At 38.6% G+C, this 13,043-nt stretch overlaps 1 protein-coding gene across 1 annotated transcript in view; it reads right to left on the bottom strand.

The window, feature by feature from the left end:
- Positions 1-6,244, bottom strand: part of UGT8 (UDP glycosyltransferase 8) — a gene marked incomplete at its 5' end in the record, with an annotated part of 54,590 nt that extends 48,346 nt beyond the window's left edge. Inside the window, one exon of the mRNA XM_080797106.1 lies at positions 5,423-6,244. Coding sequence (XP_080653232.1) covers positions 5,423-6,244 — 822 coding nt within the window. The remainder of the gene's footprint in view (positions 1-5,422) is intronic.
- Positions 6,245-13,043: the final 6,799 nt, after the last annotated feature.

The raw sequence follows: 13,043 nt of genomic DNA, 5'->3' as shown, positions 1-13,043 counted from the left end.
TGAGGTGAACAGTTAAGTTATTGATGGTTCTAACAGTGTCCAATTTACTTCCTGGACAGATTCATTTAGCAAGGTAATCTGGTTTCTCACCAGAAAATAAAGACAAAATATATGATCAACCTATAAAACTTCTGCAAGAAATATCTGCAACAACATCTTACATTAATGAGCTCCCATTGAATCCCGCTGAATCAATCATTTCTGCCCAGCTACCATGTTGTAGTGAATATTTAAGCTCAGAATTAATAATGGGAATGAAATCATTAGTCTCCTCCAAACATCAGAGTTATCAATTTTCTGATTCCCACACAGCTACCGACAGCACAGCAGTACTATATAGATGAAAACATTTTACGAAGTTCTTTGTGAGTGATGGTATTCAAAATAAGGAACCAGATATGAAAGATATATATTTTGATTAAATGACACTTATTTAAAAGTGGACTAATCAATGTTACAATGGTTATAATCCCATCTCTAGCTTTACATTTCACGATAACAAAATCTGTATGTTACACAATATTAAAATAGCCTTAATTTTCCACATCTCCTGTAATCCTGGATCAAGTCTGTTAGCCCCAGCGACTCTGGTCCCATTTCTCAGTTTAGACACTTCATTCATTATTGGGGAAGTCCGCTTTCCACTACCATATGTAACAGTAAGTAATGGCTTCCAGGCGAATCAATAAAAACCGAACATAGAAAGCCATTGTTTCGCTCCTCGGTGTTATTCTTCTCATAACCTGATCCGCTCACAAGAAGTTAATGAATCCGCTGTTCAATGTCTCATTCTCCCTAAAACCTTTCTCTGTGAGGGAGTTGTGGCAATAACAAAATGAGAAACAGTGAGGATTTCATGACCCCGTCCTTGGCCTCATGCTCTTTCTTATCTGTTTATCTCTTATCTGTCTCTCTCCCCAGGACTGTTTTCCCTCAATTAAAAATGTCTGCACAGGGGGTGAAATGAAGTTGCCCTTTATACTCCCAGCCCCGCAATAAAGCACCTGGGAGGCAGGTGTACCAAATGAGTACCTCATCACCCCAAAACATCTTTCAAGACAGCAAGAGCCGGACTGATTTACAGTACTGACCCTGGTCGTATGCACATCCGGAATACAGTAGGGACCATTTAGATCACCAGCTGAGTAATGTATGATGACCTTCTGTCAGTATCAATAATATTATGTAGCAATTCTAATTCATTAAAATAACTTAGCCTGGAATGTTTAATTGCTTAGTGGCTGGGATAGTATGTGGACATAAATTTGAAATAAGCAGATAATGGCCATAATATTAACATTGTTGTACTAGCTGAAACCTATTTTTTTTTTTTTGGCAACTATTTCTACTTGATGCAGTTCATTTAATCTTAAACATTCATTGAATTCCTACCATTTTCCAGATACTCAGGGCACAAAGATGAATAAGTAGAGGATCCCCTTTGAGGCATCCACACTCTAGTTAGGGAGAGAGCCATGTGAAAAACTGATAGTTAAAGTACAATCTATTAGGTGCAAAAATAATTTGGGGCTGTAGAAGCAGGAAGTGGGAGAGATCAGCTGCCTGGCAGGGTTATGCCATTTCGGTCAATGAGAAATCATTTAAAAATTATCACCTGAAATACATTAATTTTAAAAATTAACAGACTCCTTAAGTAAATGTACTACTCTTTAGTTGTATTATTATTCCCCCTAATAAAACTGCTAAAAGCTATAATGGCTCTCTATTAGATATTATTTCATTCACATTTAACATTTAAAGGACCTAGTCCAATAGGATCTGTTTACAGAACTCCTTCCTGGCTGAGGCAAAAGTTCTTTTTTAAAGAAATGTGTATTCATGTTCTCTGCCTCCCCGCAATGATAAAGTACACATGATCCAACCCAGACCTCTTCTCCACTGACACATTTTAAGGACTCACTCTAGGCACTCAGGTAGTAAATAGTATGGTAAGTTAGGCACACTGCTAACACGCATTTTAAAATGACTGTATTATTAAGGCACACAACTGCTTCGCTTTATGACAAGACAATACCTGGTAATCAAAAGCATTTGGATTCTGGTGACTGCTATTATTAAATTTCTAAAGCGTAAGTGAGAATATGCATGATTTAAAACTTGACTCTCGCATTAAGTCCTCATAATCTTTGAGATATCAAAGAAAGAACTGAAAAATATTTGTCTCTGCACAGTTTTGTACACACTATAAACGTGTAAATGAGTGATAAGAGTAACCAGAGATGTAGACATCTTGACAAAATATCCATTCACGGCAAAATTATCCACATTTTACTTGGCTATGTCACAAACTAGCTTAATGGCCTTGGATGAGACATCCAAAGTCTCTGAATCTCCTATGTGACAAATGAATGGACTATTTATTTGGGGGGGGGGGGTAAACTAAATTAATGGAACTGAACTAGATGCTCTCTAGAGTTTCTCTGGGCTCAAACATTAAGAAAGCTACTAAAAAGTGTCTTTTAGAAATTTTCTGTACCCTTTCATCCCAGGTTTTGAAATGAAATCCCACTGTCAAATCATTTCCAGACATCTGAAAAACCTAATCCATTTCCAGTGTAAGATACCAAGGCAGTTAACAATTAAGCTGTTATTAGTGATTCATGTGTTCTCAACCGTCACTTGCTAGGCCCTATTATTTTAGTGTCACAACCATGACCTGTAAATAATACAGGTATTTGAGAAACTCATTAACTTGTATAATGCTGAGGTACAGTTTATCGTATCAGGCAAAACTACTAGAGAAATCCCAGTAGGAACACATGTGTTCCTAAGCATATAAAGCCTCAGCCTAGTAAGAAATATCTGAAAGGGTAGGACACCTCATCTTTCAAAACATTCCCAGGTGAAAAACTTTGGAAATGGCATACTGAAATGAAAATGGTCCTTCACACTCATGACCTAAGATGTTTTCAATGGTAACAACAGACTTATCTAGATCTACACATCAAACACGTGCACATGCCATATTTGTATGTGTCTGTGTGTGTGATCTCACTGGCAGAGCCAAAGTGGTCACCGTAAATAAAAAGCACATTTTCAAGAGAATCATTACAAAAAGCCCACAGAGGAAAAAAGAACAAGAAGCCCAAAAAGTAAGTCAAGCCAGAATCAAATTAGAATTACACGATTCAGAAAACATTTTGAGTACTAACCTTACATAAGGCTCCAAAACCACTCAAAAGATACTTTAAGGGCACCTGGGTGGCTCAGTTGGTTAAGCAACTGCCTTCCGCTCAGGTCATGATCCTGGAGTTCTGGAATGGAGTCCCACATCGGGCTCCCAGCTCCGCGGGAGTCTGTTTCTCTCTCTGACCTTCTCCTCTGTCACCCTCTCTCTCACTCTCTCTCTAATAAATAAAATAAAATCTTAAAAAAAAAAAGATGCTTTAAAAGTAAAATAAAATAGTGAAATTAATTGGCAGAGCGATCTACGGGGGAAAAGATAAGCTTAGGTTATAGGAAAAAAAGAAGCACTCTCACATGCTATGCATCTTAATGAAGGGTAGAGGATAGAAAAAAAATGTATTATTCTGTACTTAGGCTATGTAGGTCAAGTTACAGCAACTCAAGACAAATGGACAGGGACTGAAAATTTGTCAGAACGTTCCTTTTCATCATCCATTCCTTCTTCAATCCCAGCACTAAAGAAGGGAGACAGCCTCCAAACAGAAACCAAAAGGAGCAACGCAGAAGGGCAGGATTCTGGATGAGGAAAAAATGGAAGACCTGGAGGGAACGGGGCTGATCTGTGTAACATTATGAATGACTCAGAGTAAGCTCAGCTAGAGTAGAATTTCCTTCTCAATCTCATTTTCGCTTGCTTTAGGAAGGGGAGTTACTACATCACATGGTGACTCTGGCAGAGAACAGTTAAGGATTTGAAATGGGCTTGGATAAATTCATGAATGGCTGAGAAAGGCTGAGATGAGTTCCTATCCTTTACAGCTGACGTCAGAGAGCGGAGCCCTCCCAGACTCCGCTGACTACAGCGGCTTGAAATGCTGGGGGGTAGGGGGCGGGGGAAAAAGCCCCACATCCGGCAAGCTCTATTTTTTTCATGTGATGTGATACAATATATAAAGGTATTTTTTATTAAATGTACTTCAGAAGGATGAGAAAAATCTACAGGCTGTATATTTCAATCACATTAATTCTCCATTCTGCCCTGTGACTGTCCTTATTTGATGCCTCTATGAAAAAATCTGGATTTGCTCTTCAACAAGGCCCTGACAAATTTTTTGATATCTAGTGACCAGAGATTTTGCAGAGCTGTTGTGTGTCTTCTCAGATTTTCAAGAGTAGAAACAGTTTCCATAATGAGCAAAATCACAGAACAACTTGCTGCTTCCAGGTAAATGCCATCAGATGTTGAGATTAAACCCAGAGAGCCAGCCTGAGGTCAGAAAATCCTAGAACAACAGATAACGCAAGTTTGGCTCCTGTGAGTTTGAGTTACCTAACACAAAACAAACTAGGATGGAGAAGTGAATACAAGGGACTCGCTCACAGCTCAACCAGAAAAAGAATTTAGGTTTGACTTAGATAGGAGACAGCGTTTTGTTAAAGGGCAATCAATTCCATCTTTGAAATGAAATCGCGATGGGGCAGGATTTCTTTAAAACAGTTACAGCTGGGGCGCCTGGGTGGCTCAGTGGGTTAAAGCCTCTGCCTTCGGCTCAGGTCATGATCCCAGGGTCCTGGGATCGAGCCCCGCGTCGGGCTCTCTGCTCAGCAGGGAGCCTGCTTCCTCCTCTCTCTCTGCCTGCCTCTCTGCCTACTTGTGATCTCTGTCTGTCAAATAAATAAATAATCTTAAAAAAAAAATTTAAAAACAGTTACAGCTGTCTGCTAAGAATTAGTTGGCTCCCGAGTCTGACAGAAGGGACTGCCTCATTTTCAATGCTGGACATAAGCTTTCTAGTGGTTATGGCTTCTGAAAGAAGAACCTTTCTTCACATGGCTTCTGTTTGACTTCACCGAACCTGATCTAGACGTGGAGACCAGAGAGTGTGCTATCTGGGGGAGAATAGAGAGAGCGGACTGCGTGTTAAATTAAAAGCAAAACCACTTGTGCTCATTAAAGCTAACTATCTAACTCATTCTCCTCACAGACTACAGTTAGTACTTAATGAGAAGTCTATTTCCCAGCCCGTCTATTGACCATATGGCAGAATGGCCTCTCAGCATCGTAGAAACGCTCCACCAAAGCAGAAACGTGCTGCACACGCATGGTGCATCCACAAGGGAAGGGACCTCAAGAGGCTCTAGCCACCACTTTCGCTGCTTTTGGGAGTAGCACTCCCAAATAACCAATAATCAATCCCATCTCTCCAAAAAATCAAAGCTAACAAATTGACCTTCCAGTTTAGAAAAGATTACCAAGGAGTTCAGCAAACCTTACTTCTGGTAGTGGGCTGGCCGGTTTGGTGAGGATTCCTCCTACGTACACAACATTAGGCAGAGTGGGTCTCGGAAACTCCAGCGCCACATCTGTACACAGCATCCACAGACTGGACCCGTGGACCAAGTCGTACATGGACTTCTCCGGCAGCAGGTTGTACTTCTGCATTATCCTTTCATATTTGGGAAGAACCAGAAAGCTGACCCCTAATCTGGAAATGAGGTAAACGCCGGTATTTTTCATCCTTTGCAGCAAGTTCATGTGGTCTGTGAGGAGTGAGTTAAACTCTGGGACGTAAGCTAATGGGGCGGGAGCACCCACTTCCGCAGGGTACCAAAGTCCAGTTGAAAATACAGCATATTTAACCCCTAAAAGATGAGCTATCACAAATCCACACATGTCATTAGGGTCCACCAGCAGCAGGTCAAACTTCTCCTTCTTCAGACCCTGAATCAGGGCACGGTTGCCAACCATCATATCACAGTTCTTGGTATAGTGATCCAGGATGTCAAACAGTTCGATTGCTGTCAATCTCCCAGAGAAGATATTCCGCATTTTGGACTGCAGGAAAGCATCCGAGGTGGTACTGTTAAAAATCCCTGGGTATCGCTGGAGGCTGTAATGATTAGATGGCGCGATGTCTCTGCCTTCGGAGAGAAGAAACACTGTGCGGTGGCCTCTCTCGTGCAAGGCTGAGGCTAGTGTCTTGAAAATGTACATATGGCTTTCAAACATAATTGGCGGCACGATGATGATTTTGGCAGCCTTCGCTATCCCCACAGCACTCCACAGGAGCATGAAATACGGAGTATAAGACTTCATCGCTGAAACGAAAACCGGAAAACGACTTAAAACAAAGTACAATCCTTACCATTCAAAACAATCACAGAGGCTTTTTTTTTCAAAGTAGCTCGTGATTCGATACTTCGTCTGTGTAAAAGCATCCTGATTTTGTTCTAATTACCTGTTTCTGAAAGATAATTTTTTAAAGTAGAGAACTGACAGCAAAGCTGGCAGAAAACAAAATATGTTTAAAGTGTATCCATTCCTGAGCACACGACTGCAGCAACACCAGAGAACTAGATTGTTTTTTTGAGAACTACAGTTTTGAAAATCTGAAAAAAATAACTTTTGTTAAGACTGAATGTCCAAAGATCTTTTTTCTTTGAATAATCCCTCTATCTATGAAACATTTGTTTATCTTTTAATTGAAAGTCAACGTTAATTCCAGAAGAAGAGAGAAGATTTTTGATATCTGGGTGCATTAGCATGTATATCTCTTTTTAAATCATTTTATCACAGCAGTTACATTCCCAATTACCACCAAAGCATACCAAAGGAAGATTATGTTTGAAAAAATAGTCCTTTCAAGTAACAGTTCTATAGAAAAGACATTTTTCCTACAGGAAAAATTATCTTTAATGTGAATTTCCCACTTACCTAAATATGCTTATGTACCCTGGCAGTCTCTATTTACGTAACCTCTATCAATTTGCCAATTCATTTCAGGGCATTAAATGAGAAATTTTCAATAGAAAAATTCAAGACACTTAACCGGTTCTCTGTAAATGCTTATGGAAGAAGTGATGATGAACAAATATGTCCCAGACCACACTTCCTTTGTGTTGTATCTGTAACTCAGGCGCAGAGAGCAAGACAGACGATGACACCTATCACTTTTCCTACCCTTTCATGATAGTAGACTAGGTACAATAGTTAGTTATCCCCTGTCATTTTTTAGAAATACATGTCCTACCTATGGGGCCTCTACAGTGTGCCACCTCCCTCTACCTAACCCAGGATAGTTCTTACTTAGGCTCTAAATTAGCCTCCAAGAACAGCAAAGATCTAAACAACAGTTACCCATGCAAACTGAATCTTTTTACTCGAAGGAACAGCTAAAATAGATTTATATGCACATCACCAAACCAGTATCTATTGTTACTCATTATCACATATTAACCACCCTCCTTGTACAAATTCCCACCATCTAAATGCAACTTTAGCAACTATACCTTCTCAACATTCAAACACTGCAAGCAACCTTAAAAAAACAAAAAAGGAAATCAAAAGCAGGCAAATGATAGATTCTTCCAATATCAAGATTAAACTACGAAATGTGTTCTATTTCCAGGTGCCTTTTACCTCTCTCACTCCAAGGAAATTTTCAAACTATTTCTAGATGAGCTGACACTATACCACTAAGAATAAACAGAAGTAAAGCACATTATAAGCATATAATAGCCTATGTTAAATGTTGCTTGAATTAAATGAGGGCTTTAAAAAATAAATTTGGAGAAAACACTATTCCTATTAACAATCAAGTAAGTTTATTCAATAATTACAAGATCAATAAAGGAAAAATAGCCATTCTTAGAGGAAATTTTCGGGGCCTTTATTCTATTGTACTGTGTCTCTATTGTGTCTCTGGTGCAGCCTTCCAATTCCAAGGAATTAAAAATCAGGGATTCTCAGTAGACACGTTCTTAATTCTAGGAATGAGATTTATGCAAACACGGTTATTGCAGAAGCTAGAGTCTGGGGCTGTGATTAATACTACCTGTCACTGTTTGCATGTCCATGAAGACAGACCGGTTGATGGACCAGTCCATTGAACTGCTCCTCCGACTAGGTTTTGCATCTGGCTGAGCAGTGAACACACAGTTCATTCAGCTACAGTTAAAACCATTGCTTTATCTATCATAAATGACTAAGACACAAAACCAAAAATAACAGTAGGGAAACAAATCCTTTCACTGAGCTTTTTATTCTATTCTTCCTTTTTCATTTTAATATTTTATTTCAGTAATTACTACAAAGTAAAAAAATTTACAGGAATTTTTTTTAATGAACAACTGCTTATGTTCAAGAACACCACTGTTCAATAGAGCTTTCTGCAAATATGAAAATGTTCTAGATCCCCACTATCCAGCACTGAGCAGATGAAGTGTAGTCAGTGTGATCGAGGAACTGAATTTTACATTTTAACATGTGGCTAAATTAATTTAGTACTAGTGGCTATACAGTACTAATGTAAGGTTAGAAAAAGTGCATACATTCTGTATATATGGATTCTAAAAGTAACTATACAAACATACCAATATCTGTGTGACAAAATATCTTCTAAAAGAATGTCTACTAGGTCTTCATGAAAAAATAGTGATTACCAATAAAGAAGCATCATTTGTACAAATGTGTTATTCTGTTGTACAATTCAAAATTAATTATGAAGGACTACAACAGCACTTCAATCTCACAAACACCACTGTGGTGGAAAACAGAATGACTAACACAACTACCAACAAATGGTGAGGTTCTTGCTAGTCCAGACTTATCAGAGTGTGTCTACTGACAAGCTGGAGTTCATGAATATTAAAAACTTCTGCTCTGAGAAAGATAATGTCAAGAGAATGAGAAGACAAGCTGCAGACTGGGAGAAAATATTTAGAAAAGACACATCTGCTAAAGGACTGTCATCCAAAATACACAAAGAACTCTTAAAATTAAACAATAAGAAAGTAACCAAGCTGATTTTAAAAATGGCCAAAGACTTTAATAGACAACTCATAAAGAAAACATACAGATGGCAAATGAGCAAATGAGAAGATGCTCCACATCATGTGTCATGAGGGAAATGCAAATTAAAAGCTCTATGAGGGACCACCACACACCTGTCAGAATGGCCAAAATCCAGAACACTGACAATGTCAAATGCTAGAGAGAATATGGAGCAACAGGAATTCTCATTCGTTGCTGGTGAGAATGTAAAATGGTACTGCCACTTTGGAAGACAGGTTGGCGGTTTCTTACAAAACTAAATATACTCTTAACATATGATCCAGCAATTGATCCTTGGTATTTACCCAAAAGAGCTGAAACTTCTGTGCACACAAAAACCTGTACATGAATGTGCACAGCAGCTTTATTCATAATTGCCAAAACTTAAAAGCAACCAACAAGTCCTCCAGGAGGTAAATGGATAGATAAACTGGAATGGAGTATTAGTGCTAAAAAGAAAATGAACTATCAAATCCACTAAAAGACAGGGAAGAAACTTAAATGCACATTACTAAGTGAAATGCCTATTACTTATAATATGCATATAGTAGTGTAAATTACAAGAGATTTTAATTTAACATTTTCTACAATGGGCATGTTACTCTTCTCTTAATAAAAAGAATAAGTATTGTTTTTAATAATACGTGATGAAAGTACCTCATTTACAATAACAAAAAAGTACATATAAAATACCTTTAAAATGGGCTAAACAGGATGTTTGTTTACTATACTAAGCATGGCAAGGCTTTCCCTAAAGACATATACATAGAAATAATACTATGTGTAGAGAAATACTCTATTATTTTAGTGAAAGATGGTATTTGAAAAAAGTCAATCCTTTCCATATTTTAAATAGACTGAACAAATTTCCCAACGACATCCTACTAGATAATTTGTTTTGTTTTTATTTGGAATTTGACCAAATTCTATCCATGTTCACTTATTAGAATATGCCAGAAGAGGGAATACACTTTTAGAAAAGAAACAGCAAAGCGTTAGGACAGCAAGGTAAATATTAAAGCATATTTTTAAAAAATAATTAAAACCCTATGGATTTAGCCTAAGAACCCTACTTTGGATAAATGGATAAGAGTAGGTAGCCTACAACAATTCCTTGAATAAATAGGAACATAACATGAGATGAAGGGAACACAAGTAGATGAGGGAGGAATAACTTCTTTGAAATGGAGTGTTAAAATCTAGCTTTGTATCTGAGAAACAATAACCTCTGAATTTTTTACCTTAAACTTTCCCAAAAGCAAATCAGAACAGTGTTAATTTTTTTTAAAATACAGCCCAAAAAAGTGTTGAACTTTAAATGATCTCTGGAAAGAAGAAAAAAAAAAAAAAAAAAAAACAATGTGAGCATAAAGCAAAGAAAGAAATCCTTATTACAGATACTATTAGGCTACATAATCGTAAAATATTTTTGGAATGTTTAAAACATCTGGGGCAGAGGTTCCCAGTCCAAGATGACTGACTGAACCCAAATGTTTCTACTCCTTTCTTCCTAAAGCTTCTTCAGAAATGACAGGAAAACAGAATAAAAGGAACACCTAATCTCTCTGAGAATTGGTATTGAGGAAACAAGGTGTGGGCTGGACTAGAGTCAGTGTAATGGATTTTTGACAAAGCTCTAGAAAACAAGTGCTAAGAATAGCTTATTGAGGAATAAAAGTGAGTGCAGGAAGTCATGACCCAAAACACACAGAAGAGGATCCTGGAGCAGAGGTGAAAAGTGCCACCAGAATGGCTGAGAGCTGAAGTGGACCAGCCCCGGAAGCAGGAGTAGTGGGTGGAGAAAGAAATCAAAGGGAAGGAGGAGCTAGAGCAGATTCCCCATCTGTTAGATCTTCCCTTCACTCCCAGTTGCATTCGCTCCAAAGTAAAAACGCACATCAGGTCTCTAGAGCAAGAGGTGAGCTGCCTGTAGAGTGATCAGACCTGAGAACTCGGAGTAAAAGCCTCCTAATGCTGGCTTGCAGGAGGTGATGCCGGCTCCTCCTGGGTACGTCCTAGCGAAAGCGGGGCTTCGTCCGCACAGTTTGAACCAACCTCCATGGTACAGGCAAGGGGCTCAAGTTTGCTGAATGACTGAACAAAACAAACTAGATTTTTCTTTCATAAAATTAGCAAGGACATCATTCTTAATGGTAACGGCTTTAGGTAGGTGGTGGAAATGTAAATAGGTACAAATGTTTAACTACTCTAAATCAGAAATACCAACACGCACGTACAAAGATGTTCCTGTGTTTGCTTCTAACAGGAAACAGCCCGACACCACTAGGAATCCAGCAATAGAGGATTAATTGCATCATGGTATATTTTACAATGGAGCATTACAGAACTATCAAAACTATGTTTTAAAAATTTTTTAACATGAAAAAATTCTCATAACAAAATATATATATGTTTATATATATACCACCTATATACATAAAATGATATCGACTCACAAACTAAGTAAGAAACTCTTATCAGTAATACATTTGGATTTTCAAGTTAAGAAGTATGTTTTCTCTTCCTACTTTTGTATTTCCAGGTTTTTGAAGTTTTCTACCAAAAATATTTAATATTTATAACACACACATTCCATTTCCATGCCCCTTTAGCTGGAGCTTTACTCCCACTCTCCTTTTGGAGTCAAATGTCTTAAAATATCAATGCTATTTGCTGGGATCCACTTACTCCCCAAATGGTTACAGCCTGGCATTGTTTCCACCACTACTGTGTCCAAACACTCATTGTTAAGAGCCCTAAATACCTCATAATAGTCACACAAATGCTCTTTTCCCCAACACTTATCTCACTGGACTTCTCTCTAACACTATACACGAATGCTCCCCTTTTCTCCTCCAAATTCTCTCTTAGTTGAGATACTACTGCTACTTGACTGTACTCCACCGTCCAAAGAATGAAGAAAATTCAGAATTCAAAGACTCTAAACAAATTTCACTTTGGGGGTGCCTGGGTGGTACAGTCTTGAAGCATCTGCCCTTGGCTCAGGCATGATCTGGGGTCCTGGGATCGTGTCCCACCTCAGGCTCCCTGCTCAGCTGGGAGTCTGCTTCTCCTTCCACCCTTCCCTCCACCCTCTCTTTCTCTCTCTCTTTAAAATATTTTTTTAAAAAAATTTTATTCTGCATATCAGCCCACCCTTTCTTCTTTATATTAAAAACTATCGGGGCGCCTGGGTGGCTCAGTGGGTTAAAGCCTCTGCCTTCGGCTCAGGTCATGATCCCAGGGTTCTGGAATCGAGCCACGCATCGGGCTCTCTGCCCAGCAGGGAGCCTGCTTCCTCCTCCTCTCTCTCTCTCTGCCTGCCTCTCTGCCTACTGGTGATCTCTGTCTGTCAAATAAATAAATAAAATCTTAAAAAAAAAAAGAAAAAACTATTTCTTTGCTTGCATGCAAAATAAGAAACAATGCCAATTTTAATAAGAGTGCACACCTCTCACCACAAGGAAGCCAGTCAACATTTGAGTGCAAATTAGTTCAGCAAGGATATCAGAGCAGCATTTTACTTGACTGCTGCCTATCCAAAACACTCATTTGCAAAAGTGTTCCCTCAAAGGCCAAACTCTTACAATACCAGAAAAAAACAGATTAGCTATATTGTTCCTGATCCTAAACCTCAATGGTTCACTCCAGCTGAAATTCAACAACAGAACACCCCAATATACTACTGAGGTTTTTTTTTTAAAGATTTATTTATTTATTTTAGAGAGACAGAGAGAAAGAGCGAGAGCAAGCTGGAGGGGAGAGGCAGAGGGAGCAGGAGAAAGACTTGACTTAAGTAGACTCTGTGCTTAGCATGAAGCCAGAGGCGGAAGATGGGAAGCTTACCGGACCTGGCCACCCAGGGGCCCCTATAATACAATTTTTCAAAGATAAAAAAATAGATTTCATGAACCCCTTATTTTCCCATTTTCTCAAACAGGAGTCTAAAATACCAGAGTCTAACCCCTACCTTACTAGACCTCTAGCAACCTCACTTTAAAATGCTATTTCCATCTACTTATTAAAAAAAAAAAAGTAAAGAATCACCACATGAAAGAATCAT

The sequence above is a fragment of the Martes martes genome, assembly GCF_963455335.1.
Source record: "Martes martes genome assembly, chromosome: 2".
In the NCBI taxonomy this organism is placed as follows: domain Eukaryota; kingdom Metazoa; phylum Chordata; class Mammalia; order Carnivora; family Mustelidae; genus Martes; species Martes martes.
This window is presented reverse-complemented; position numbering and strand designations above follow the sequence as displayed.